We start from the raw sequence: 27,574 nt of genomic DNA on the forward strand, positions 1-27,574 counted from the left end.
GACCACCCCCCATCACTGTCAAACGCTCCCCAAAACACTTCAGCGAGCAGGCCTTTCTAATCAGCCTGGCCCGGGTATCCTGGAAGGATATTGACCTCATCCCGTCAGTAGAGGATGCCTGGTTATTCTTTAAAAGTGCTTTCCTCACCATCTTAAATAAGCATGCCCCATTCAAAAAATGTAGAACCAGGAATAGATATAGTCCTTGGTTCTCTCCAGACCTGACTGCCCTTGACCAGCACAAAAACATCCTGTGGCGTTCTGCATTAGCATCGAATAGCCCCCGTGATATGCAACTTTTCAGGGAAGTCAGGAACAAATATACACAGGCAGTTAGGAAAGCAAAGGCTAGCTTTTTCAGACAGAAATTTGCATCCTGTAGCACAAACTCAAAAATGTTCTGGGACTGTCACGCGGGACTAGGTGGGTGAAAGAATCAGACGCAGAGAGAGAGCCGCTTGGGAATAATATACCTTTTTACTATTTCACCAAAAAATGAATAAGCCCGAACATACAGGGCGCAGAGAAACACTTGCAAAACCCAAAACACACGCACGTAACCAAAAGACAATCCCGCACAAAACAAGGGCGGGTCAAACTCCTAAAGCTCATTTACGAAACCAAAAAAAAAACACAGGTGCAACTAATCAGACAAAACAAACAGACAAACGAAAAAGGGATCGGTGGCGGCTAGTAGGACGGTGACGACGACCGCCGAGCACCGCCCGAGCAGGCAGGGGAGCCAACTTCGGCGGAAGTCGTGACAGGGACACTAAAAAGTCCTTGGAGAATAAGAGCACCTCCTCCCAGCTGCCCACTGCACTGAGGCTAGGAAACATTGTCACCACCGATAAATCCACTATAATTGAGAATTTCAACAAGCATTTTTCTACGGCTGGCCATGCTTTTAACCTGGCTACCCCTACCCCAGTCAACAGCCCTGCGCTCCCCAAAGCAACTCGCCCAAACCTCCCCCACTTCTCCTTCACCCAAATCCAGATAGCTGATGTTCTGAAAGAGCTGCAACATCTGGACCCCTACAAATCAGCCGGGCTAGACAATCTGGACCCTCTCTTTCTAAAATAATCTGCCGAAATTGTTGCAACCCCTATTACTAGCCTGTTCGTATTGTCTGAGATTCCCATAGATTGAAAAGCTGCTGTGGTCATCCCCCTTTTCAAAGGGGGAGACACTCTAGACCCAAACTGCTACAGACCTATATCTATTCTACCCTGCCTTTCTAAGGTCTTCGAAAGCCAAGTTAACAAACAGATTACCGACATTTCGAATCACACCAAACCTTCTCAGAGTCCAGTGTGTCAAATTGGAGGGCCTGTTGTCCGGACCTCTGGCAGTCTCTATGGGACTGGATTCAATTCTCGGGCCGACTCTCTTCTCTGTATACATCAATGATGTCGCTCTTGCTGCTAGTGATTCTCTGACCCACCTCTACGCAGACGACACCATTCTATATACATCTGGCCCTTCTTTGGACACTGTGTTAACTAACCTCCAGATGAGCTTCAATGCCATACAACTCTCCTTCCGTGGCCTCCAACTGCTACCTGCTCGCCCGTCCAGCATCACTACTCTGGACGGTTCTGACTTAGAATATGTGGACAACTACAAATACCTAGGTTTCTGGCTAGACTGTAAACTCTCCTTCCAGACTCACATTAAGCATCTCCAATCCAAAATTAAATCTAGAATCTGCTTCCTATTTCGCAACAAAGCATCCTTCACTCATGCTGCCAAACATACCCTCGTAAAACTGACCATCCTACCGATTCTCAACTTCGGCGATGTCATTTACAAAATAGCCTCCAACCCTCTACTCAACAAACTGTATGCAGTCTATCACAGTGCCATCCGTTTTGTCACCAAAGCCCCATATACTACCCACCACTGCGACCTGTACGCTCTCGTTGGCTGGCCCTCGCTTCATACTCGTTGCCAAATCCACTTGCTCCAGGTCATCTACAAGTCTCTGCTAGGTAAAGCCCCGCCTTATCTCACCTCACTGGTAACCATAGCAGCACCCACCTGTAGCACGCTCCCCAGCAGGTATATCTCACTGGTCACCCCCAAAGCCAATGCCTCCTTTGGTCGTCTTTCCTTCCAGTTCTCTGGTGCCAATGACTGGAACGAACTGCAAAAATCACTGAAGCTGGAGACTCATCTCTCCCTCACTAGCTTTAAGCACCAGCTGTCAGAGCAACTCACAGATCTCTGCACCTGTACATAGCCCATCTGTAAATAGCCCATCCAACTACCTCATCCCCATACTGTATTTATTTATTTATCTTGCTCCTTTGCATCCCAGTATCTCTTCTTGCACATTCATCTTCTGCACATCTACCATTCCAGTGTTTAATTGGTATATTGTAATTACTTTGCCACCATGGCCTATTTATTGCCTTACCTCTCCTATCTTACCTCATTTGCACTCAGCTGTATATAGATTTTTCTACTGTATTATTGACTGTATGTTTGTTTTACTCCATGTGTAACTCTGTGTTGTTGTATATGTCGAACTGCTTTGCTTTATCTTGGCCAGGTCGCAATTGTAAATGAGAACTTGTTCTCAACTAGCCTACCTGGTTAAATAAAGATGATCTGGCCTACCTGGTTAAACTATCATTATGACATCATGGTCTACCTGGTTAAATAAAGATGATCTGGCCTACCTGGTTAAACTATCATTGTGACATCATGGTGTACCTGGTTAAATAAAGGTGATCTGGCCTACCTGGTTAAACTATCATTATGACATCATGGTCTACCTGGTTAAATAAAGATGATCTGGCCTAACTGGTTAAACTATCATTATGACATCATGGTCTACCTGGTAAACTATCATTATGACATCATGGTCTACCTGATTAAATAAAGATGATCTGGCCTACCTGGTTAAACTATCATTATGACATCATGGTCTACCTGGTTAAATAAAGATGATCTGGCCTACCTGGTTAAACTATCATTATGACATCATGGTCTACCTGGTTAAATAAAGGTGATCTGGCCTACCTGGTTAAACTATCATTATGACATCATGGTCTACCTGGCTAAATAAAGGTGATCTGGCCTACCTGGTTAAACTATCATTATGACATCATGGCCTACCTGGTTAAATAAAGATGATCTGGCCTACCTGGTTAAACTATCATTATGACATCATGGTCTACCTGGTTAAATAAAGATGATCTGGCCTACCTGGTTAAACTATCATTATGACATCATGGTCTACCTGGTTAAATAAAGATGATCTGGCCTACCTGGTTAAACTATCATTATGACATCATGGTCTACCTGGTTAAATAAAGATGATCTGGCCTACCTGGTTAAACTATCATTATGACATCATGGTCTACCTGGTTAAATAAAGATGATCTGGCCTACCTGGTTAAACTATCATTATGACATCATGGTCTACCTGGCTAAATAAAGATGATCTGGCCTACCTGGTTAAACTATCATTATGACATCATGGTCTACCTGGTTAAATAAAGGTGATCTGGCCTACCTGGTTAAACTATCATTATGACATCATGGTCTACCTGGTTAAATAAAGATGATCTGGCCTACCTGGTTAAACTATCATTATGACATCATGGTCTACCTGGTTAAATAAAGATGATCTGGCCTACCTGGTTAAACTATCATTATGACATCATGGTCTACCTGGCTAAATAAAGATGATCTGGCCTACCTGGTTAAACTATCATTATGACATCATGGTCTACCTGGTTAAATAAAAATGATCTGGCCTACCTGGTTAAACTATCATTATGACATCATGGTCTACCTGGTTAAATAAAGATGATCTGGCCTACCTGGTTAAACTATCATTATGACATCATGGTCTACCTGGTTAAATAAAGATGATCTGGCCTACCTGGTTAAACTATCATTATGACATCATGGTCTACCTGGTTAAATAAAGATGATCTGGCCTACCTGGTTAAACTATCATTATGACATCATGGTCTACCTGGTTAAATAAAGATGATCTGGCCTACCTGGTTAAACTATCATTATGACATCATGGTCTACCTGGCTAAATAAAGATGATCTGGCCTACCTGGTTAAACTATCATTATGACATCATGGTCTACCTGGTTAAATAAAGGTGATCTGGCCTACCTGGTTAAACTATCATTATGACATCATGGTCTACCTGGTTAAATAAAGATGATCTGGCCTACCTGGTTAAACTATCATTATGACATCATGGTCTACCTGGTTAAATAAAGATGATCTGGCCTACCTGGTTAAACTATCATTATGACATCATGGTCTACCTGGCTAAATAAAGATGATCTGGCCTACCTGGTTAAACTATCATTATGACATCATGGTCTACCTGGTTAAATAAAGATGATCTGGCCTACCTGGTTAAACTATCATTATGACATCATGGTCTACCTGGCTAAATAAAGGTGATCTGGCCTACCTGGTTAAACTATCATTATGACATCATGGTCTACCTGGTTAAATAAAGATGATCTGGCCTACCTGGTTAAACTATCATTATGACATCATGGTCTACCTGGCTAAATAAAGATGATCTGGCCTACCTGGTTAAACTATCATTATGACATCATGGTCTACCTGGTTAAATAAAGATGATCTGGCCTACCTGGTTAAACTATCATTATGACATCATGGTCTACCTGGTTAAATAAAGATGATCTGGCCTACCTGGTTAAACTATCATTATGACATCATGGTCTACCTGGTTAAATAAAGATGATCTGGCCTACCTGGTTAAACTATCATTATGACATCATGGTCTACCTGGTTAAATAAAGATGATCTGGCCTACCTGGTTAAACTATCATTATGACATCATGGTCTACCTGGTTAAATAAAGATGATCTGGCCTACCTGGTTAAACTATCATTATGACATCATGGTCTACCTGGTTAAATAAAGATGATCTGGCCTACCTGGTTAAACTATCATTATGACATCATGGTCTACCTGGCTAAATAAAGATGATCTGGCCTACCTGGTTAAACTATCATTATGACATCATGGTCTACCTGGTTAAACTATCATTATGACATCATGGTCTACCTGGCTAAATAAAGATGATCTGGCCTACCTGGTTAAACTATCATTATGACATCATGGTCTACCTGGTTAAACTATCATTATGACATCATGGTCTACCTGGTTAAATAAAGGTGATCTGGCCTACCTGGTTAAACTATCATTATGACATCATGGTCTACCTGGTTAAATAAAGATGATCTGGCCTACCTGGTTAAACTATCATTATGACATCATGGTCTACCTGGTTAAATAAAGATGATCTGGCCTACCTGGTTAAACTATCATTATGACATCATGGTCTACCTGGCTAAATAAAGATGATCTGGCCTACCTGGTTAAACTATCATTATGACATCATGGTCTACCTGGTTAAATAAAGATGATCTGGCCTACCTGGTTAAACTATCATTATGACATCATGGTCTACCTGGCTAAATAAAGGTGATCTGGCCTACCTGGTTAAACTATCATTATGACATCATGGTCTACCTGGTTAAATAAAGATGATCTGGCCTACCTGGTTAAACTATCATTATGACATCATGGTCTACCTGGCTAAATAAAGATGATCTGGCCTACCTGGTTAAACTATCATTATGACATCATGGTCTACCTGGTTAAATAAAGATGATCTGGCCTACCTTGTTAAACTATCATTATGACATCATGGTCTACCTGGTTAAATAAAGATGATCTGGCCTACCTGGTTAAACTATCATTATGACATCATGGTCTACCTGGTTAAATAAAGATGATCTGGCCTACCTGGTTAAACTATCATTATGACATCATGGTCTACCTGGTTAAATAAAGATGATCTGGCCTACCTGGTTAAACTATCATTATGACATCATGGTCTACCTGGTTAAATAAAGATGATCTGGCCTACCTGGTTAAACTATCATTATGACATCATGGTCTACCTGGTTAAATAAAGATGATCTGGCCTACCTGGTTAAACTATCATTATGACATCATGGTCTACCTGGCTAAATAAAGGTGATCTGGCCTACCTGGTTAAACTATCATTATGACATCATGGTCTACCTGGTTAAATAAAGATGATCTGGCCTACCTGGTTAAACTATCATTATGACATCTCGGTCTACCTGGCTAAATAAAGATGATCTGGCCTACCTGGTTAAACTATCATTATGACATCATGGTCTACCTGGTTAAATAAAGATGATCTGGCCTACCTGGTTAAACTATCATTATGACATCATGGTCTACCTGGCTAAATAAAGATGATCTGGTCTACCTGGTTAAACTATCATTATGACATCATGGTCTACCTGGTTAAACTATCATTATGACATCATGGTCTACCTGGTTAAATAAAGATGATCTGGCCTACCTGGTTAAACTATCATTATGACATCATGGTCTACCTGGCTAAATAAAGATGAAATATAAAATACATTAAAGAAATGTGTATCATCTCAATATTAGGAAGGTGTTCCTAATGTTTGGTATACTGAGTGTATATTCCCTATAGGGTGCACTACTTTAACCAGGGTAGGGAATAGGGTGCCATTAAGGACGCAAGATCTGTTTGCAGAGGAATGCTGCATGAGGCTCTTTGCCCGGATAACCATTTGCACTAACAATCTCACAAAATGAAACATAACTGTCCAATACTGTCCCCTCTCAATCCCTGTCTCCTCTCCCTCTCTAACCATGTCTCCTCTCCTCGCCCTCTCAATCCCTGTCTCCTCTCCCTCTCTAACCCTGTCTCCTCTCCTCGCCCTCTCTATCCCTGTCTCTTCTCCTCTCCCACTCTATCCCTGTGTCTTCTCCTCTCCCTCTCTATCCCTGTCTCAACTCCCTCTCTAACCCTGTCTCTTCTCCTCTACCTCTCTATCCCTGTCTCCTCTCTTATCTCCGCCCCTCCTCTCCTCTCCCTCTCTATTCCTGTCTAATATCCTCTCTCCTCCTCTCCTCTCCCTTCCATCTCTAACCCTGTCTCCACTCCTATCTCCTCCTCTCCTAACCTGTCTGTTCTCTCCTCCACTCCTATCTCCTCCTCTCCTCTCCTAACCTGTCTGTTCTCTCCTCCACTCCTATCTCCTCCTCTCCTAACCTGTCTGTTCTCTCCTCCACTCCTATCTCCTCCTCTCCTCTCCTAACCTGTCTGTTCTCTCCTCCACTCCTATCTCCTCCTCTCCTAACCTGTCTGTTCTCTCCTCCACTCCTATCTCCTCCTCTCCTAACCTGTCTGTTCTCTCCTCCACTCCTATCTCCTCCTCTCCTCTCCTAACCTGTCTGTTCTCTCCTCCACTCCTATCTCCTCCTCTCCTCTCCTAACCTGTCTGTTCTCTCCTCCACTCCTATCTCCTCCTCTCCTAACCTGTCTGTTCTCTCCTATCTCCTCCTCTCCTAACCTGTCTGTTCTCTCCTCCACTCCTATCTCCTCCTCTCCTAACCTGTCTGTTCTCTCCTCCACTCCTATCTCCTCCTCTCCTAACCTGTCTGTTCTCTCCTCCACTCCTATCTCCTCCTCTCCTCTCCTAACCTGTCTGTTCTCTCCTCCACTCCTATCTCCTCCTCTCCTAACCTGTCTGTTCTCTCCTCCACTCCTATCTCCTCCTCTCCTAACCTGTCTGTTCTCTCCTCCACTCCTATCTCCTCCTCTCCTCTCCTAACCTGTCTGTTCTCTCCTCTACTCCTATCTCCTCCTCTCCTCTCCTAACCTGTCTGTTCTCTCCTCCACTCCTATCTCCTCCTCTTCTAACCTGTCTGTTCTCTCCTCCACTCCTAACTCCTCCTCTCCTCTCCTAACCTGTCTGTTCTCTCCTCCTCTATTTAAAGGACAACAACATGACCTCAGCATATGAGAGTATTTTACTGCCCCGCCTCCACACCAAGACCTCCTCCTCTTCATCCCCCTCCTCCTCCTCCTCCTCCTCCTCCTCCTCCTCCGGGCCTCCTCATCCCTGCGTCTCTTTCTCCTCCTCTCTGCCCAAGAACACCTCCATCTTCTCTAGTCTGAAGAGAAGGAGCAAGAAGAAGAGGAGAAGGAAGAGAGATGCTGGCCGCCACACCATTCAGAAAATCATGGTTGTAGAGGGGGAGGAGCAGATAGAGGTGGCATGTCCTGCTGAAGCTGCACCCCAGCCAATCACGCTGTACGACACCCAGACCTGGCCAATGAAGGAGGGCCGGAGGAAGAAGAAGAGCCTATTAAAGGCCGAGGGGGTGGGGCCAGGGCAGGGGGTGGAACTCGTGGACTACATGGATAACCCATTGGCCAGGGATATTGAAGATGAATGTTCTGGGGTCTACACTGTCAGCCCCTATGCAGTGACAGAGGCAGTCTCTATAGCTCCACCCAGGGGCCAGGTGAGGAGCCACTGCAGGTTCCTGTCTCTGGGGTCTGTTTTGACCTTCGACCTCTCCAAAGACATGAGGTTGATCCCCAGTATACAGGACGTCATCACTATAGGACTCCCAGAACACAGGGGGACCCCCAACCCAAACCTCAATCCCAACCCTCACACAGAGACACATGCAGCCCTCAGCTCTTTCAAACATACCCGCTCCTCTCCCTCAGACACACACAGAGCACCAGACAATGAGGCCGTCACTACTGACAGATATGAAACAATGACACAGATACAGACACAACCACTACTGACACAGACACATCCACTAATGACACAGATACAGACACAACCACTACTGACACAGACACATCCACTAATGACACAGATACAGACACAACCACTACTGACACAGATACAGACACAACCACTACTGACACAGATACAGACACAACCACTACTGACACAGATACAGGCACATCCACTACTGACACAGATACAGACACAACCACCACTGACACAGATACAGACACGTCCACTACCGACACAGATACAGACACAACCACTAATGACACAGATACAGACACAACCACCACTGACACAGATACAGACACGTCCACTACCGACACAGATACAGACACAACCACCACTGACACAGATACAGACACGTCCAATACTGACACAGATACAGACACGTCCACTAATGACACAGATACAGACACGTCCAATACTGACACAGATACAGACACAACCACTACCGACACAGATACAGACACAACCACCACTGACACAGATACAGACACGTCCACTACCGACACAGATACAGACACGTCCACTACCGACACAGATACAGACACGTCCACTACCGACACAGATACAGACAGAGACACAGATACAGACACGTCCACTACCAACACAGATACAGACAGAGACACAGACACAGACACGTCCACTACCGACACAGATACAGACACGTCCACTACCGACACAGATACAGACACAACCACTACCGACACAGATACAGACACAACCACTACAGACACAGATACAGACACAAATACTGAAACAGACAAAGCCACAGACACAGGCCATTCAGATGGAGCCTCTGTCTAATCTAGATACAGATTTTCCTCCTCCTCCCGCCCTGGATGAGGACTGGGATCAGAACGTACCAAGCGATGACCTATCCCTATCACAGATCCAGACCGTACACCAGGAGCCTGAGCAGGAGTGGTCGGAGTTCGTCTCCAGCAAGCAACCACCAATCACAGCTTATTGCCCAAAGAGTCCCGTTCCAATGAACCGAGACCATTACAATTACATGGAAAGGGCCATGGTTAGTAGAAGTCCCATTGTAAAGAGCAAGGACTCCAGTCCCTCCTCAGCCTATCAGAACCATGAGAGCCTCATTCAGGACCTCAATCGACACCAGTACCATCATAGGTTGAAGACCCATAGAGCGAGTGTTGACCTCCAGGAGACCTGCCAGGCTTCTCAGATGGTTGTGGATCTGAAGATCAGTGGGTTGGGGAGTATGATGGAAGACTCTATGGACTCTGGCATCTCTGGTGTCTCCAACTCTGGGAGCTTGAAGCTCAATGCACCTGACGTTCCCCAAGAGCCCCGGCCCAGGAGGACTGTGTTGGGGAGGCTAGTGTCTCTGGAGGTGGGGCGTATGGAAGCTGTGTCCAGACCCAGGGAAAACCCCGCAGCAACCACAGCTCCTGCTCACCCAGAGACAAAAACAACACCCAGAAACAGACACCCCGACCACCAGACAGAGACAGAACTCGACTCTGACCCGGTCCACCCTGACCTCATCGTCCATCCAGACCACCAGACAGAGACAGAACTCAACTCTGACCCGGTCCACCCTGACCTCATCGTCCATCCAGACCATCAGCAGTTTGAGGAGTTAGAGGAGGAGCTGGAGGACATCTGGAACCATAGCAATGGCTACAGACAGAGTATCTCCTCTGACATCATGTACCAGCCACACCAAGAGGAGGGGGGAAGTAGCAACCCCCCAGGACTGACCACAGACCCCCTCTCACCCCCCCAGGACCAGCCCCAGGCTCCCCCCTACAGAAAGCTGATAACAGCCTCTGCCCCTAACCTTATAGTGGCTGAATTCACACTCCCCTCCTCCCTCCAAACCCTACTGGGGTACAACCAGGACCAGGGCTTTAGCCAAGACCCTAACTCCAGAGAAGAGCTCCCTATCCTGGCTAACAGAGACAGGAGGTCCTGGGCAGCTTTCCCTGTTCAGGACCAACCCTGGAGGACCACAGCACTGGTCAATGAAACGGCAGAAGACCCAGTCAAGCTACCGGAAATAGAGGACCAGAAGAGATATATCTACCAGTATAGAGAAGAGGAGGAAGAGGAGGTGGAAGAAGATGAGGAGGAGAAGATGGAGGACACAGGCGGTCCAAAGGTGAGGTCTACTTTTGACAGGCTCACTGACTTTGACCTCTGAGATCAGTGAGATTCTACTGTCTCTACTCTGTTGTCTCTACTCTACTGTCTCTACTCTGCTGTCTCTACTTTGTTGTCTCTACTCTGCTGTCTCTACTCTACTGTCTCTACTCTGCTGTCTCTACTCTACTGTCTCTACTCTGCTGTATCTACTCTACTGTCTCTACTCTACTGTCTCTACTCTACTGTCTCTACTCTACTGTCTCTACTCTGCTGTCTCTACTCTGTTGTCTCTACTCTACTGTCTCTACTCTGCTGTCTCTACTCTACTGTCTCTACTCTGTTGTCTCTACTCTGCTGTCTCTACTCTGCTGTCTCTACTCTACTGTCTCTACTCTGCTGTCTCTACTCTACTGTCTCTACTCTACTGTCTCTACTCTACTGTCTCTACTCTACTGTCTCTACTCTGCTGTCTCTACTCTACTGTCTCTACTCTACTGTCTCTACTCTGCTGTCTCTACTCTGCTGTCTCTACTCTGCTGTCTCTACTCTACTGTCTCTACTCTACTGTCTCTACTCTGCTGTCTCTACTCTACTGTCTCTACTCTACTGTCTCTACTCTGCTGTCTCTACTCTGCTGTCTCTACTCTGCTGTCTCTACTCTACTGTCTCTACTCTACTGTCTCTACTCTACTGTCTCTACTCTGCTGTCTCTACTCTGCTGTCTCTACTCTGCTGTCTCTACTCTGTTGTCTCTACTCTACTGTCTCTACTCTACTGTCTCTACTCTACTGTCTCTACTCTGGTGTCTCTACTCTGTTGTCTCTACTCTACTGTCTCTACTCTGTTGTCTCTACTCTGTTGTCTCTACTCTGCTGTCTCTACTCTACTGTCTCTACTCTGTTGTCTCTACTCTGTTGTCTCTACTCTGCTGTCTCTACTCTGTTGTCTCTACTCTACTGTCTCTACTCTGCTGTCTCTACTCTGTTGTCTCTACTCTGTCTCTACTCTACTGTCTCTACTTTGCTGTCTCTACTCTGTTGTCTCTACTTTGTTGTCTCTACTCTATTGTCTCTACTCTGTCTCTACTCTACTGTCTCTACTTTGCTGTCTCTACTCTGTTGTCTCTACTATGTTGTCTCTACTCTATTGTCTCTACTCTGCTGTCTCTACTCTGCTGTATCTACTCTGCTGTCTCTACTCTGTTGTCTCTACTCTACTGTCTCTACTCTGCTGTCTCTACTCTGCTGTCTCTACTCTGCTGTCTCTACTCTGTTGTCTCTACTCTACTGTCTCTACTCTACTGTCTCTACTCTGCTGTCTCTACTCTGCTGTCTCTACTCTGCTGTCTCTACTCTGCTGTCTCTACTCTGCTGTCTCTACTCTGCTGTCTCTACTCTGTTGTCTCTACTCTACTGTCTCTACTCTACTGTCTCTACTCTGCTGTCTCTACTCTGCTGTCTCTACTCTGCTGTCTCTACTCTGCTGTCTCTACTCTGTTGTCTCTACTCTACTGTCTCTACTCTACTGTCTCTACTCTACTGTCTCTACTCTGGTGTCTCTACTCTGTTGTCTCTACTCTACTGTCTCTACTCTGTTTTCTCTACTCTGTTGTCTCTACTCTGCTGTCTCTACTCTACTGTCTCTACTCTGTTGTCTCTACTCTGTTGTCTCTACTCTGCTGTCTCTACTCTGTTGTCTCTACTCTACTGTCTCTACTCTGCTGTCTCTACTCTGTTGTCTCTACTCTGTCTCTACTCTACTGTCTCTACTTTGCTGTCTCTACTCTGTTGTCTCTACTTTGTTGTCTCTACTCTATTGTCTCTACTCTGTCTCTACTCTACTGTCTCTACTTTGCTGTCTCTACTCTGTTGTCTCTACTATGTTGTCTCTACTCTATTGTCTCTACTCTGCTGTCTCTATTCTGCTGTATCTACTCTGCTGTCTCTACTCTGTTGTCTCTACTCTACTGTCTCTACTCTGCTGTCTCTACTCTGTTGTCTCTACTCTGTTGTCTCTACTCTACTGTCTCTACTCTGCTGTCTCTACTCTGCTGTCTCTACTCTACTGTCTCTACTCTGTTGTCTCTACTCTACTGTCTCTACTCTGCTGTCTCTACTCTGCTGTCTCTACTCTGCTGTCTCTACTCTACTGTCTCTACTCTACTGTCTCTACTCTGCTGTCTCTACTCTACTGTCTCTACTCTGTTGTCTCTACTCTGCTGTCTCTACTCTGCTGTCGCTACTCTGGTGTCTCTACTCTACTGTCTCTACTCTGTTGTCTCTACTCTACTGTCTCTACTCTACTGTCTCTACTCTGCTGTCTCTACTCTGTTGTCTCTACTCTACTGTCTCTACTCTACTGTCTCTACTCTGGTGTCTCTACTCTGTTGTCTCTACTATGTTGTCTCTACTCTGTTGTCTATACTCTACTGTCTCTAATCTACTGTCTCTACTCTACTGTCTCTACTCTGCTGTCTCTACTCTGCTGTATCTACTCTACTGTCTCTACTCTACTGTCTCTACTCTACTGTCTCTACTCTACTGTCTCTACTCTGTTGTCTCTACTCTGTTGTCTCTACTCTGCTGTCTCTACTCTACTGTCTCTACTCTGCTGTCTCTACTCTGTTGTCTCTACTCTACTGTCTCTACTCTGCTGTCTCTACTCTGCTGTCTCTACTCTACTGTCTCTAGTGTCTCTACTGCCTCTACTGCCTCTACTGTCTCTACTCTGGTGTCTCTACTCTGTTGTCTCTACTCTACTGTCTCTACTCTACTGACTCTACTCTGTTGTCTCTACTCTGTTGTCTCTACTCTACTGTCTCTACTCTGTTGTCTCTACTCTACTGTCTCTACTCTACTGTCTCTACTCTGTTGTCTCTACTCTGTTGTCTCTACTCTGCTATCTCTACTCTGTTGTCTCTACTCTGCTGTCTCTACTCTACTGTCTCTACTCTACTGTCTCTACTCTACTGTCTCTACTCTGTTGTCTCTACTATGTTGTCTCTACTCTACTGTCTCTACTCTGTTGTCTCTACTATGTTGTCTCTACTCTATTGTCTCTACTCTACTGTCTCTACTCTACTGTCTCTACTCTACTGTCTCTACTCTGTTGTCTCTACTCTGTTGTCTCTACTCTGTTGTCTCTACTCTACTGTCTCTACTCTGTTGTCTCTACTCTGTTGTCTCTACTCTGTTGTCTCTACTCTACTGTCTCTACTCTGTTGTCTCTACTCTGTTGTCTCTACTCTGTTGTCTCTACTCTACTGTCTCTACTCTGTTGTCTCTACTCTGTTGTCTCTACTCTACTGTCTCTACTCTACTGTCTCTACTCTGTTGTCTCTACTATGTTGTCTCTACTCTGTTGTCTCTACTCTACTGTCTCTACTCTGTTGTCTCTACTCTGTTGTCTCTACTCTACTGTTTCTACTGCATCTCAGTTGTATCTCTTATCACTGTTTCACTCTTTTTATTTACAACTGTTATCAATTTTCTCTTATGGTCAGTAGCAGACAAAAATGCCTCCATTCAGCAAATACTTGTAAATAAGTTCATTAAACTCAGTGTAAATAAGTTAATTAAACTCAGTGTAAATAAGTTCATTAAACTCATTGTAAATGCGTTCACTAAACTCAGTGAATGTCAGTCTTAACCCTGAGAGGACCTCTCCCCTCTCTCCAGGACCCATCAATGAGCCTGCTGTCTGTCCACATGGGTCTGGACAGAAGCAATCAGCGAGCTGATTGTTGTGTCACTCTGGAGGGTGTCATGGAAAAGCAGGGAGAGAGTCTGGCCACAGGGGGGCGATGTGGCGCTATGGTGAGAGACCAGGAGCAGCAGGGACAGAAACTGGCCACAGGGGGGCGATGTGGCACTATGGTGAGAGACCAGGAGCAGCAGGGACAGAAACTGGCCACAGGGGGGCGATGTGGCACTATGGTGAGAGACCAGGAGGAAAAGACAACACAGTCATACAGCTAGTTAGTCATCTGTTTATTCTAGTTAGTCCTCTAGTTAGTCAACTAGTTAGTCACCTGGTTAGCAATCTAGTTAGTAATCTAGTTAGTCTAGTTAGTCGACTAGTTAGTCTAGTTAGTCCTCTAGTTAGTCAACTAGTTAGTCAGTTAGTTAGTCAGTTAGTTAGCCATCTGGTTAGTCATCTCATTAGTCATCTAGTTAGTCAGTGTTGATCTCTGGCTGATATTGGGATGTATTGATCTCTGGCTGATATTGGGATGTATTGATCTCTGGCTGATATTGGGATGTATTGATCTCTGGCTGATATTGGGATGTATTGATCTCTGGCTGATATTGGGATGTTTGATCTCTTTGGTCATGTATTTCGTTCAACCCTGTCATCAGAATGGGTCTGAGCTGCAGACGATGGAGGGAACCCTGGAGAGGAAACACACGCTGCAGCTGGGAGGGAAGAAGGTGAGAGGAGAACAATGCTACAGATATTGCATTTACACAACATTTACACTCTATATTACATTTACACTTTGTACCACATTCACACTCTATACTATAGGTACACTCTATACTATAGTTACACTCTATACTATAGTTAAACTCTATACTATAGTTACAATCTATACTACTGGAAACTGTTGGACTGAAAACCTACAGGACAGTAGATCTCCAGGAAGAGGGTTGGACTGATAACCTACAGGACAGTAGATCTCCAGGAAGAGGGTTGGACTGATAACCTACAGGACAGTAGATCTCCAGGAAGAGGGTTGGACTGATAACCTACAGGACGGTAGATCTCCAGGAAGAAGGTTGGACTGATAACCTACAGGACGGTAGATCTCCAGGAAGAGGGTTGGACTGAAAACCTACAGGACAGTAGATCTCCAGGAAGAGGGCTGGGCTGATAACCTACAGGACAGTAGATCTCCAGGAAGAGGGCTGGGCAGCCCTGCTCTATATTATATTTACACTCTACACTACAACATTCACACTCTATAATGTACACTCTATAGTATAATTTGGGCTCATTGGGATGCTAGCGTCCCACCTCGACAACATCCGGTGAAATTGCAGAGCGCCAAATTCAAATTACAAAAATAGTAATAATAAACATTCATGAAAATCAAGTGTTATACATCGGTTAAAATATGAACTTGTTAATCCAGCCACTTTGTCAGATTTCAAAAAGGCTTTACGGCAAAAGCATACCATGCGATTATCTGAGGACAGCGCCCCGCGTACAAAAGCATACAAACATTTTCCAGCCAATCAAAGACATGTCAGTCATCCGAAAGTCAGAAATAGCGATAAAATAAATCACTTACCTTTGAAGATCTTCCTCTGTTGGCAATCCAAAGGGTCCCAGCTACACAATAAATGGTTGTTATGTTCGATAAAGTCTCTCTTTATATCCCAAAAACTCTGTTATGTTGGCGCGTTTTGTTCAGTAATCCACTGGCTCAAAGGCGGTCAAAACATGCAGACGAATACATCCTAATAGTACCAGTAAAGTTTATCGAAACATGTCAAACGATGTTAATAATTAATCCTCAGGTTGTCAATTATCTAAATAATCGATAATATTTCAACTGAACAATAGCGTATTCAATAGAAAGGAAAAAGCACGAAGAGCGGGCACACAGTCACGCACGCAAACCAGTACTGCATGCTTCCCCAGTCCCCTGACCAAAATGTATTTTTCTTCGCCGTTTTTCAGAAAACAAGCCTGAAACCATGTCTAAAGACTGATGACATCTAGTGGAAGCCATAGGAACTGCAATCTGGGCCTTAAACTCTTATATAGCCAATAGGCTTTCAATGGAAAACCACTCACATCAAAAAAATCCCATTTCCTGGATGGATTCGCCATATCAGTTCTGTTATACTCACAGACAATATTGTAACAGTTTTAGAAACTTCAGTGTTTTCTATCCAATGCTTCCAATTATATGCATATCCTAGCTTCTGGGCCTGAGTAACATGCAGTTTACTTTGCGCATGTCAGTCATCCGAAATTCCGAATACTGCCCCCTAGCCTAAAAAGGATACCATTTACAATGTATACTATAGATCAAATCAAATCAAATGTATTTATATAGCCCTTCTTACATCAGCTGATATCTCAAAGTGCTGTACAGAAACCCAGCCTAAAACCACAAGCAGCAAGCAATGCAGGTGTAGAAGCACGGTGGATAGGAAAAACTCCCTAGAAAGGCCAAAACCTAGGAAGAAACCTAGAGAGGAACCACGCTATGAGGGGTGGCCTGTCCTCTTCTTGCTGTGCCGGGTGGAGATTATAACAGAACACTCTATAGTACAGTTACACTCTATACTACAGTTACACTCCATACTACATTTACTCTCAATACTACATTTATACTCTAAATTCTATATTACAAAATGTACACTCTACCCTACAATATTTACACTCTATACTGCATGTACAGTCTATAATACATTTACACTCTATACTATAGTTACATTCTACACTACATTTACACTCTATAATACATTTACACTCTATACAACAATATTTACACTCTATACTATAGTTACATTCTACACTACAACATTTACACTCTATACTATAGTTACACTCTATACTACAACATTTACACTATACTATAGTTACACTCTACACTACAATATTTCATCTCGATACTACAGTTACAATCTGTACAACAACATTTAAACTCTGTACTACATTTATACTCTGTAGTACATTTACACTCTATACTATAGTTACACTCTACACTACATTTACACTCTATACTCTAGTTACACTCTACACTACATTTAAACTCTATACTACATTTATACTCTGTAGTACATTTACACTCTATACTTTTATTTTTATTTCATCTTTATTTAACCAGGTTAGTTGAGAACAAGTTCTCATTTACAACTACGACCTGGCCAAGATAAAGCAAAGCAGTTCGACACATACAACAACACAGAGTTACACATGGAGTAAAACAAACATACAGTCAATAATACAGTAGAAGAATAAGTCTATATACAATGTGCGCAAATGAGGTGAAATAAGGGAGGTAAAGACAAAAAAAGGCCATGGTGGCAAGCTAAATACAATATAGCAAGTAAAACAATGGAATGGTAGATTTGCAGTAGAAGAATATGCAAAGTAGAAATATAAATAATGGGGTGCAAAGGAGCAAAATAAATAAATACAGTAGGGGATGAGGTAGTTGTTTGGGCTAAATTATAGATGGGCTATGTACAGGTGCAGTGATCTGTGAGCTGCTCTGACAGCTGGTGCTTAAAGCTAGTGAGGGAGATAAGTGTTTCCAGCTTCAGAGATTTTGCAGTTCGTTCCAGTCATTGGCAGCAGAGAACTGGCAGGAAAGACGACCAAAGGAGGAATTGGCTTTGGGGGTGACCAGTGAGATATACCTGCTGGAGCGCGTGCTACGCGTGGGTGCTGCTATGGTGACCAGTGAGCTGAGATAAGGCGTGGCTTTACCTAGCAGAGACTTGTAGATAACCTGTAGCCAGTGGGTTTGGCGACGAGTATGAAGCGAGGAAGCCGATTCTAGATTACATTTTGGATTGGAGATGCTTAATGTGAGTCTGGAAGGAGAGTTTACAGTCTAACCAGACACCTAGGTATTTGTAGTTGTCCACGTATTCTAAGTCCGAGCCGTCCAGAGTAGTGATGCTGGACGGGCGGGCAGGTGCGGGCAGTGATCGGTTGAATAGCATACATTTAGTTTTACTTGCGTTTAAGAGCAGTTGGAGGCCACGGAAAGAGAGTTGTATGGCTTTGAAGCTCGTCTGGAGGTTAGTTAACACTGTGTCCAAAGAAGAGCCAGAAGTATACAGAATGGTGTTGTCTGCGTAGAGGTGGATCAGAGAATCACCAGCAGCAAGAGCATTATCATTGATGTATACAGAGAAGAGAGTCGGCCTGAGGATTGAACCCTGTGGTACCCCCATAGAGACTGCCAGAGGTCCGGGCAACAGGCCCTCCGATTTGACACACTGAACTCTATCGGAGAAGTAGTTGGTAAACCAGGCGAGGCAATCATTTGAGAAACCAAGGCTGTCGAGTCTGCCAATAAGAATGTGGTGATTGACAGAGTCGAAAGCCTTGGCCAGGTCAATGAATACGGCTGCGCAGTAATGTCTCTTATCGATGGCGGTTATGATGTCGTTTAGGACCTTGAGCGTGGCTGAGGTGCACCCATGACCAGCTCTGAAACCAGATTGCATAGCGGAGAAGGTACGGTGGGATTCGAAATGGTCGGTAATCTGTTTGTTAACTTGGCTTTCGAAGATCTTAGAAAGACAGGGTAGGATAGATTTAGGTCTGTAGCAGTTTGGGTCTAGAGTGTCTCCCCCTTTGAAGAGGGAGATGACCGCGGCAGCTTTCCAATCTTTGGGAATCTCAGATGATACGAAAGAGAGGTTGAACAGGCTAGTAATAGGGGTTGCAACAATTTCGGCAGATAATTTTAGAAAGAGAGGATCCAGATTGTCTAGCCCGGCTGATTTGTAGGGGTCCAGATTTTGCAGCTCTTTGATAACATCAGCTATCTGGATTTGGGTGAAGGAGAAATGGTGGGGGCTTTGGCGGGTTGCTGTGGAGGTGTTGACCGGGGTAGGGGTAGCCAGGTGGAAATCATGGCCAGCCGTAGAGAAATGCTTATTGAAATTCTCAATTATAGTGGATTTATCGGTGGTGACAGTGTTTCCTAGTCTCAGAGTAGTGGGCAGCTGGGAGGAGGTGCTCTTATTCTCCATGGACTTTACAGTGTCCCAGAACTTTTTTGAGTTTGTACTACAGGATGCAAATTTCTGTTTGAAAAAGCTAGCCTTAGCTTCCCTAACTGCCTGTGTATATTTGTTCCTGACTTCCCTGAAAAGTTGCATATCACGGGGGCTATTTGATGCTAATGCAGAACGCCACAGGATGTTTTTGTGCTGGTCGAGGGCAGACAGGTCTGGAGTGAACCAAGGACTATATCTATTCCTAGTTCTACATTTTTGGAATGGGGCATGCTTATTTAAGATGGTGAGGAAAGCACTTTTAAAGAATAACCAGGCATCATCTACTGACGGGATGAGGTCAATGTCATTCCAGGATACCCCGGCCAGGTCGATTAGAAAGGCCTGCTCGCATAAGTGTTTTAGGGAGCGTTTGACAGTGATGGGGGGTGGTCGTTTGGTCGCAGTCCCATTACGGATGCAGGCAATGAGGCAGTGATCGCTGAGATCTTGATTGAAAACAGCAGAGGTGTATTTGGAGGGCGAGTTGGTTAGGATGACATCTATGAGGGTGCCTGTGTTTACGGATTTGGAGTTGTACCTGGTAGGTGCATTGATAATTTGTGTGAGATTGAGGGCATCAAGCTTAGATTGTAGGATGGCCGGGGTGTTAAGCATGTCCCAGTTTAGGTCACCTAGTAGCAAAGAGCTCAGAAGATAGATGGGGGGCAATCAATTCACATATGGTATCGAGGGCACAGCTGGGGGCAGAGGGAGGTCTATAGCAAGCGGCAACAGTGAGAGACTTGTTTCTGGAAAGAGTTTTTAGAAGTAGAAGCTCGAATTGTTTCGGCACAGATTTGGATAGTAATACAGAACTCTGCAGGCTATCTCTGCAGTAGATTGCAACACCGCCCCCTTAGGCAGTTGTATCTTGGCGGAAAATGTTATAGTTAGCGATGGAGATTTCAGGGTTTTCGGTGGTTTTCCTAAGCCAGGATTCAGACACGGCTAAGGCATCCGGGTTGGCAGAGTGTGCTAAAGCAGTGAGTAAAACAAACTTAGGGAGTAGGCTTCTAATGTTAACATGCATGAAACCAAGGCTTTTACGGTTACAGAAGTCAACAAATGAGAGCACCTGGGGAGTAGGAGTGGAGCTAGGCACTGCAGGACCTGGATTAACCTCTACATCACCAGAGGAACAGAGGAGAAGTAGGATAAGGGTACGGCTAAAGGCTATAAGAACTGGCCGTCTAGCACGTTTGGAACAGAGAGTAAAAGGAGCAGGTTTCTGGGCTCGATAGCATAGATTCAAGGCATAATGTACAGACAAAGTTAAGGTAGGATGTGAGTACATTGGAGGTGAACCTGGGCATTGAGTAATGATGAGAGAGATATAGTCTCTAGAGATGTTTAAACCAGGTGATGTCATCGCATTTGTAGAAGGTGGAACACCATGGTTGGTTAAGGCATATTCAGCAGGGCTAAAGGCTCTACAGTGAAATAAGACAGTAATCACTAACCAGGACAGTAATGGACGAGGCATATTGATATTAAGCGTAGCCAAGTGAACATATGGTTCCAGTGAGTGGTTGGGCTGACTGGGGACACGGCGATTCAGACAGTTAGCAGGCCGATGCTAACAGTTAGTAGGCCGGGGCTAAACAAGCTAGCAGTTAGCAGACCGGGCTGGCAAGCTAGCATTTAGCAGACCGTGTTAGAAAGCAAGAAGTTAGCAGACCGGGGCAGGCAAGCTAGCAGTTAGCAGACCGGGGCAGGCAAGCTAGCAGTTAGCAGACCGGGGCAGGAAAGCTAACAGTTAGCATACCGGGGCAGGCAAGCTAGCAGTTAGCAGACCGGGGCTAGCAAGTTAGCAGTTAGCAGACCGGGGTTAGCAAGTTAGCCTTTGGGGGACGTCGCAATGGGGGTAAGTCTGTTTTGCCTCTTCGTGCGGTGACGGTGATAGACCAGTCGTGGAATTAGTAGGATTCCAGGTAGCTCTAGGTAGCTAGCAGGCCTAGCAGGTTAGCAGAATGGGCCTTCAGCGGACGTCGCGCCTGAGGGACCTGTTGGAATCCTCGGGCAGATTATGTCGGTATTCCAGTCGTAGAGGATCGGCGGGGTTCCGTGCCCCATACCGGCAGTAGAAGGGGTCCGGATATTGTAGCCCAGGAGTGGGCTTCGGTGGTAGCACAGGAGCCCTGGCCGGGCTAGCTTCAGACTAATTGATGCTTGCTCCGAGATGGAAACGCTGGCCAGGAGTGGTCACCCGGGACCATACTACATACACAACAACATTTAAACTCTATACTACAAACAATACAACATTTAAACTCTATACTACAGACACTACAACTTTTAAACTCTATACTACATTGACACTCTATACTACTGCCGTTACAAAATCTACTCTCTAAACTGCAACATCTGCAACATTTACAGATAGTTAATCTGTCTGTCTATTCTAGACCAGGTCTCCAGATAGTTAATCTGTCTGTCTATTCTAGACCAGGTCTCCAGATAGTTAATGTGTCTGTCAATTCTAGGCCAGGTCTCCAGATAGTTAATGTGTCTGTCTATTCTAGACCAGGTCTCCAGATAGTTAATGTGTCTGTCTATTCTAGGCCAGGTCTCCAGATAGTTAATGTGTCTGTCTATTCTAGGCCAGGTCTCCAGATAGTTAATGTGTCTCTCTGTCTATTCTAGACCAGGTCTCCAGATAGTTAATGTGTCTGTCTGTCTATTCTAGGCCAGGTCTCCAGATAGTTAATGTGTCTGTCTATTCTAGGCCAGGTCTCCAGATAGTTAATGTGTCTGTCTATTCTAGGCCTGGTCTCCAGATAGTTAATGTGTCTGTCTATTCTAGGCCAGGTCTCCAGATAGTTAATGTGTCTGTCTATTCTAGGCCAGGTCTCCAGATAGTTAATCTGTCTGTCTATTCTAGGCCAGGTCTCCAGATAGTTAATGTGTCTGTCTATTCTAGGCCAGGTCTCCAGATAGTTAATGTGTCTGTCTATTCTAGACCAGGTCTCCAGATAGTTATTGTGTCTGTCTATTCTAGGCCAGGTCTCCAGATAGTTAATCTGTCTGTGTATTCTAGGCCAGGTCTCCAGATAGTTAATGTGTCTGTCTATTCTAGGCCAGGTCTCCAGATAGTTAATGTGTCTGTCTGTCTACTCTAGACCAGGTCTCCAGATAGTTAATGTGTCTGTCTATTCTAGACCAGGTCTCCAGATAGTTATTGTGTCTGTCTATTCTAGGCCAGGTCTCCAGATAGTTAATGTGTCTGTCTATTCTAGGCCAGGTCTCCAGATAGTTAATGTGTCTGTCTATTCTAGACCAGGTCTCCAGATAGTTAATGTGTCTGTCTATTCTAGGCCAGGTCTCCAGATAGTTAATGTGTCTGTCTATTCTAGGCCAGGTCTCCAGATAGTTAATGTGTCTCTCTGTCTATTCTAGACCAGGTCTCCAGATAGTTAATGTGTCTGTCTGTCTATTCTAGGCCAGGTCTCCAGATAGTTAATGTGTCTGTCTATTCTAGGCCAGGTCTCCAGATAGTTAATGTGTCTGTCTATTCTAGGCCTGGTCTCCAGATAGTTAATGTGTCTGTCTATTCTAGGCCAGGTCTCCAGATAGTTAATGTGTCTGTCTATTCTAGGCCAGGTCTCCAGATAGTTAATCTGTCTGTCTATTCTAGGCCAGGTCTCCAGATAGTTAATGTGTCTGTCTATTCTAGGCCAGGTCTCCAGATAGTTAATGTGTCTGTCTATTCTAGACCAGGTCTCCAGATAGTTATTGTGTCTGTCTATTCTAGGCCAGGTCTCCAGATAGTTAATCTGTCTGTCTATTCTAGGCCAGGTCTCCAGATAGTTAATGTGTCTGTCTATTCTAGGCCAGGTCTCCAGATAGTTAATGTGTCTGTCTGTCTACTCTAGACCAGGTCTCCAGATAGTTAATGTGTCTGTCTATTCTAGACCAGGTCTCCAGATAGTTATTGTGTCTGTCTATTCTAGGCCAGGTCTCCAGATAGTTAATGTGTCTGTCTATTCTAGGCCAGGTCTCCAGATAGTTAATGTGTCTGTCTATTCTAGGCCAGGTCTCCAGATAGTTAATGTGTATGTCTATTCTAGGCCAGGTCTCCAGATAGTTAATGTGTCTGTCTATTCTAGACCAGGTCTCCAGATAGATAATCTGTCTGTCTATTACAGGCCAGGTCTCCAGATAGTTAATGTGTATGTCTATTCTAGACCAGGTCTCCAGATAGTTAATCTGTCTGTCTATTCTAGGCCAGGTCTCCAGATAGTTAATGTGTCTGTCTATTCTAGGCCAGGTCTCCAGATAGTTAATGTGTCTGTCTGTCTATTCTAGGCCAGGTCTCCAGATAGTTAATGTGTCTGTCTATTCTAGGCCAGGTCTCCAGATAGTTAAAATGTCTGTCTATTCTAGACCAGGTCTTCAGATAGTCAATGTGTCTGTCTATTCTAGACCAGGTCTCCAGATAGTTAATGTGTCTGTCTATTCTAGGTCAGGTCTCCAGATAGTTAATGTGTCTGTCTATTCTAGGCCAGGTCTCCAGATAGTTAATGTGTCTGTCTATTCTAGGCCAGGTCTCCAGATAGTTAATGTGTCTGTCTATTCTAGGCCAGGTCTCCAGATAGTTAATCTGTCTGTCTATTCTAGGCCAGGTCTCCAGATAGTTAATCTGTCTGTCTATTCTAGACCAGGTCTCCAGATAGTTAATCTGTCTGTCTATTCTAGGCCAGGTCTCCAGATAGTTCATGTGTCTGTCTATTCTAGGCCAGGTCTCCAGATAGTTAATGTGTCTGTCTATTCTAGGCCAGGTCTCCAGATAGTTAATCTGTCTGTCTATTCTAGGCCAGGTCTCCAGATAGTTAATCTGTCTGTCTATTCTAGGCCAGGTCTCCAGATAGTTAATCTGTCTGTCTATTCTAGAACAGGTCTCCAGATAGTTAATCTGTCTGTCTATTCTAGGCCAGGTCTCCAGATAGTTCATGTGTCTGTCTATTCTAGGCCAGGTCTCCAGATAGTTAATGTGTCTGTCTATTCTAGACCAGGTCTCCAGATAGTTAATGTGTCTGTCTATTCTAGGCCAGGTCTCCAGATAGTTAATGTGTCTGTCTATTCTAGACCAGGTCTCCAGATAGTTATTGTCTGTCTATTCTAGGCCAGGTCTCCAGATTGTTATTGTGTCTGTCTATTCTAGGTCAGGTCTCCAGATAGTTAATGTGTCTGTCTATTCTAGCCCAGGTCTCCAGATAGTTAATGTGTCTGTCTATTCTAGGCCAGGTCTCCAGATAGTTATTGTGTCTGTCTATTCTAGGCCAGGTCTCCAGATAGTTAATGTGTCTGTCTATTCTAGACCAGGTCTCCAGATAGTTAATGTGTCTGTCTATTCTAGGCCAGGTCTCCAGATAGTTAATGTGTCTGTCTATTCTAGGCCAGGTCTCCAGATAGTTAATGTGTCTGTCTATTCTAGGCCAGGTCTCCAGATAGTTAATGTGTCTGTCTGTTCTAGGCCAGGTCTCCAGATAGTTATTGTGTCTGTCTATTCTAGGCCAGGTCTCCAGATAGTTAATGTGTCTGTCTATTCTAGGCCAGGTCTCCAGATAGTTAATGTGTCTGTCTATTCTAGGCCAGGTCTCCAGATAGTTAATGTGTCTGTCTATTCTAGGCCAGGTCTCCAGATAGTTAATGTGTCTGTCTATTCTAGGCCAGGTCTCCAGATAGTTAATGTGTCTGTCTGTCTATTCTAGGCCAGGTCTCCAGATAGTTAATGTGTCTGTCTATTCTAGGCCAGGTCTCCAGATAGTTAATGTGTCTGTCTATTCTAGACCAGGTCTCCAGATAGTTAATGTGTCTGTCTATTCTAGGCCAGGTCTCCAGAGAGTTAATCTGTCTGTCTATTCTAGGCCAGGTCTCCAGATAGTTAATGTGTCTGTCTATTCTAGACCAGGTCTCCAGATAGTTAATGTGTCTGTCTATTCTAGGCCAGGTCTCCAGATAGTTAATGTGTCTGTCTATTCTAGGCCAGGTCTCCAGATAGTTAATGTGTCTGTCTATTCTAGACCAGGTCTCCAGATAGTTAATCTGTCTGTCTATTCTAGGCCAGGTCTCCAGATAGTTAATTTGTCTGTCTATTCTAGGCCAGGTCTCCAGATAGTTAATGTGTCTGTCTGTCTATTCTAGGCCAGGTCTCCAGATAGTTAATGTGTCTGTCTATTCTAGGCCAGGTCTCCAGATAGTTAAAATGTCTGTCTATTCTAGACCAGGTCTTCAGATAGTCAATGTGTCTGTCTATTCTAGACCAGGTCTCCAGATAGTTAATGTGTCTGTCTATTCTAGGTCAGGTCTCCAGATAGTTAATGTGTCTGTCTATTCTAGGCCAGGTCTCCAGATAGTTAATGTGTCTGTCTATTCTAGGCCAGGTCTCCAGATAGTTAATGTGTCTGTCTATTCTAGGCCAGGTCTCCAGATAGTTAATCTGTCTGTCTATTCTAGGCCAGGTCTCCAGATAGTTAATCTGTCTGTCTATTCTAGACCAGGTCTCCAGATAGTTAATCTGTCTGTCTATTCTAGGCCAGGTCTCCAGATAGTTCATGTGTCTGTCTATTCTAGGCCAGGTCTCCAGATAGTTAATGTGTCTGTCTATTCTAGGCCAGGTCTCCAGATAGTTAATCTGTCTGTCTATTATAGGCCAGGTCTCCAGATAGTTAATCTGTCTGTCTATTCTAGGCCAGGTCTCCAGATAGTTAATCTGTCTGTCTATTCTAGGCCAGGTCTCCAGATAGTTAATCTGTCTGTCTATTCTAGGCCAGGTCTCCAGATAGTTCATGTGTCTGTCTATTCTAGGCCAGGTCTCCAGATAGTTAATGTGTCTGTCTATTCTAGACCAGGTCTCCAGATAGTTAATGTGTCTGTCTATTCTAGGCCAGGTCTCCAGATAGTTAATGTGTCTGTCTATTCTAGACCAGGTCTCCAGATAGTTATTGTCTGTCTATTCTAGGCCAAGTCTCCAGATTGTTATTGTGTCTGTCTATTCTAGGTCAGGTCTCCAGATAGTTAATGTGTCTGTCTATTCTAGGCCAGGTCTCCAGATAGTTAATGTGTCTGTCTATTCTAGGCCAGGTCTCCAGATAGTTCATGTGTCTGTTTATTCTAGGCCAGGTCTCCAGATAGTTAATGTGTCTGTCTATTCTAGACCAGGTCTCCAGATAGTTAATGTGTCTGTCTATTCTAGGCCAGGTCTCCAGATAGTTAATGTGCCTGTCTGTTCTAGGCCAGGTCTCCAGATAGTTAATGTGTCTGTCTATTCTAGGCCAGGTCTCCAGATAGTTAATGTGTCTGTCTATTCTAGGCCAGGTCTCCAGATAGTTAATGTGTCTGTCTATTCTAGGCCAGGTCTCCAGATAGTTAATGTGTCTGACTATTCTAGGCCAGGTCTCCAGATAGTTAATGTGTCTGTCTATTCTAGGCCAGGTCTCCAGATAGTTAATCTGTCTGTCTGTCTGTCTATTCTAGGCCAGGTCTCCAGATAGTTAATGTGTCTGTCTATTCTAGACCAGGTCTCCAGATAGTTATTGTGTCTGTCTATTCTAGGCCAGGTCTCCAGATAGTTAATCTGTCTGTCTATTCTAGGCCAGGTCTCCAGATAGTTAATGTGTCTGTCTATTCTAGGCCAGGTCTCCAGATAGTTAATGTGTCTGTCTGTCTACTCTAGACCAGGTCTCCAGATAGTTAATGTGTCTGTATATTCTAGACCAGGTCTCCAGATAGTTAATCTGTCTGTCTGTCTGTCTATTCTAGGCCAGGTCTCCAGATAGTTAATGTGTCTGTCTATTCTAGACCAGGTCTCCAGATAGTTAATGTGTCTGTCTATTCTAGGTCAGGTCTCCAGATAGTTAATGTGTCTGTCTATTCTAGGCCAGGTCTCCAGATAGTTAATGTGTCTGTCTATTCTAGGCCAGGTCTCCAGATAGTTAATCTGTCTGTCTATTCTAGGCCAGGTCTCCAGATAGTTCATGTGTCTGTCTATTCTAGGCCAGGTCTCCAGATAGT

At 44.4% G+C, this 27,574-nt stretch overlaps 1 protein-coding gene across 10 annotated transcripts in view; it reads left to right on the forward strand.

The window, feature by feature from the left end:
• Positions 1-27,574, forward strand: part of LOC139569908 (uncharacterized) — a 215,956-nt gene that overhangs the window by 93,043 nt on the left and 95,339 nt on the right. For 6 of the 10 annotated variants that reach the window (XM_071391238.1, XM_071391246.1, XM_071391242.1 and 3 more), the window contains 3 exons: positions 7,873-10,821; positions 14,483-14,740; positions 15,164-15,235. In XM_071391238.1, coding sequence (XP_071247339.1) covers positions 7,873-10,821; positions 14,483-14,740; positions 15,164-15,235 — 3,279 coding nt within the window. The remainder of the gene's footprint in view (positions 1-7,872; positions 10,822-14,482; positions 14,741-15,163; positions 15,236-27,574) is intronic. The other 4 variants (XM_071391244.1, XM_071391245.1, XM_071391241.1 and 1 more) reach the window with 3 other exon arrangements.

Source organism: Salvelinus alpinus, chromosome 3 (assembly GCF_045679555.1).
Source record: "Salvelinus alpinus chromosome 3, SLU_Salpinus.1, whole genome shotgun sequence".
Lineage (NCBI taxonomy): Eukaryota > Metazoa > Chordata > Actinopteri > Salmoniformes > Salmonidae > Salvelinus > Salvelinus alpinus.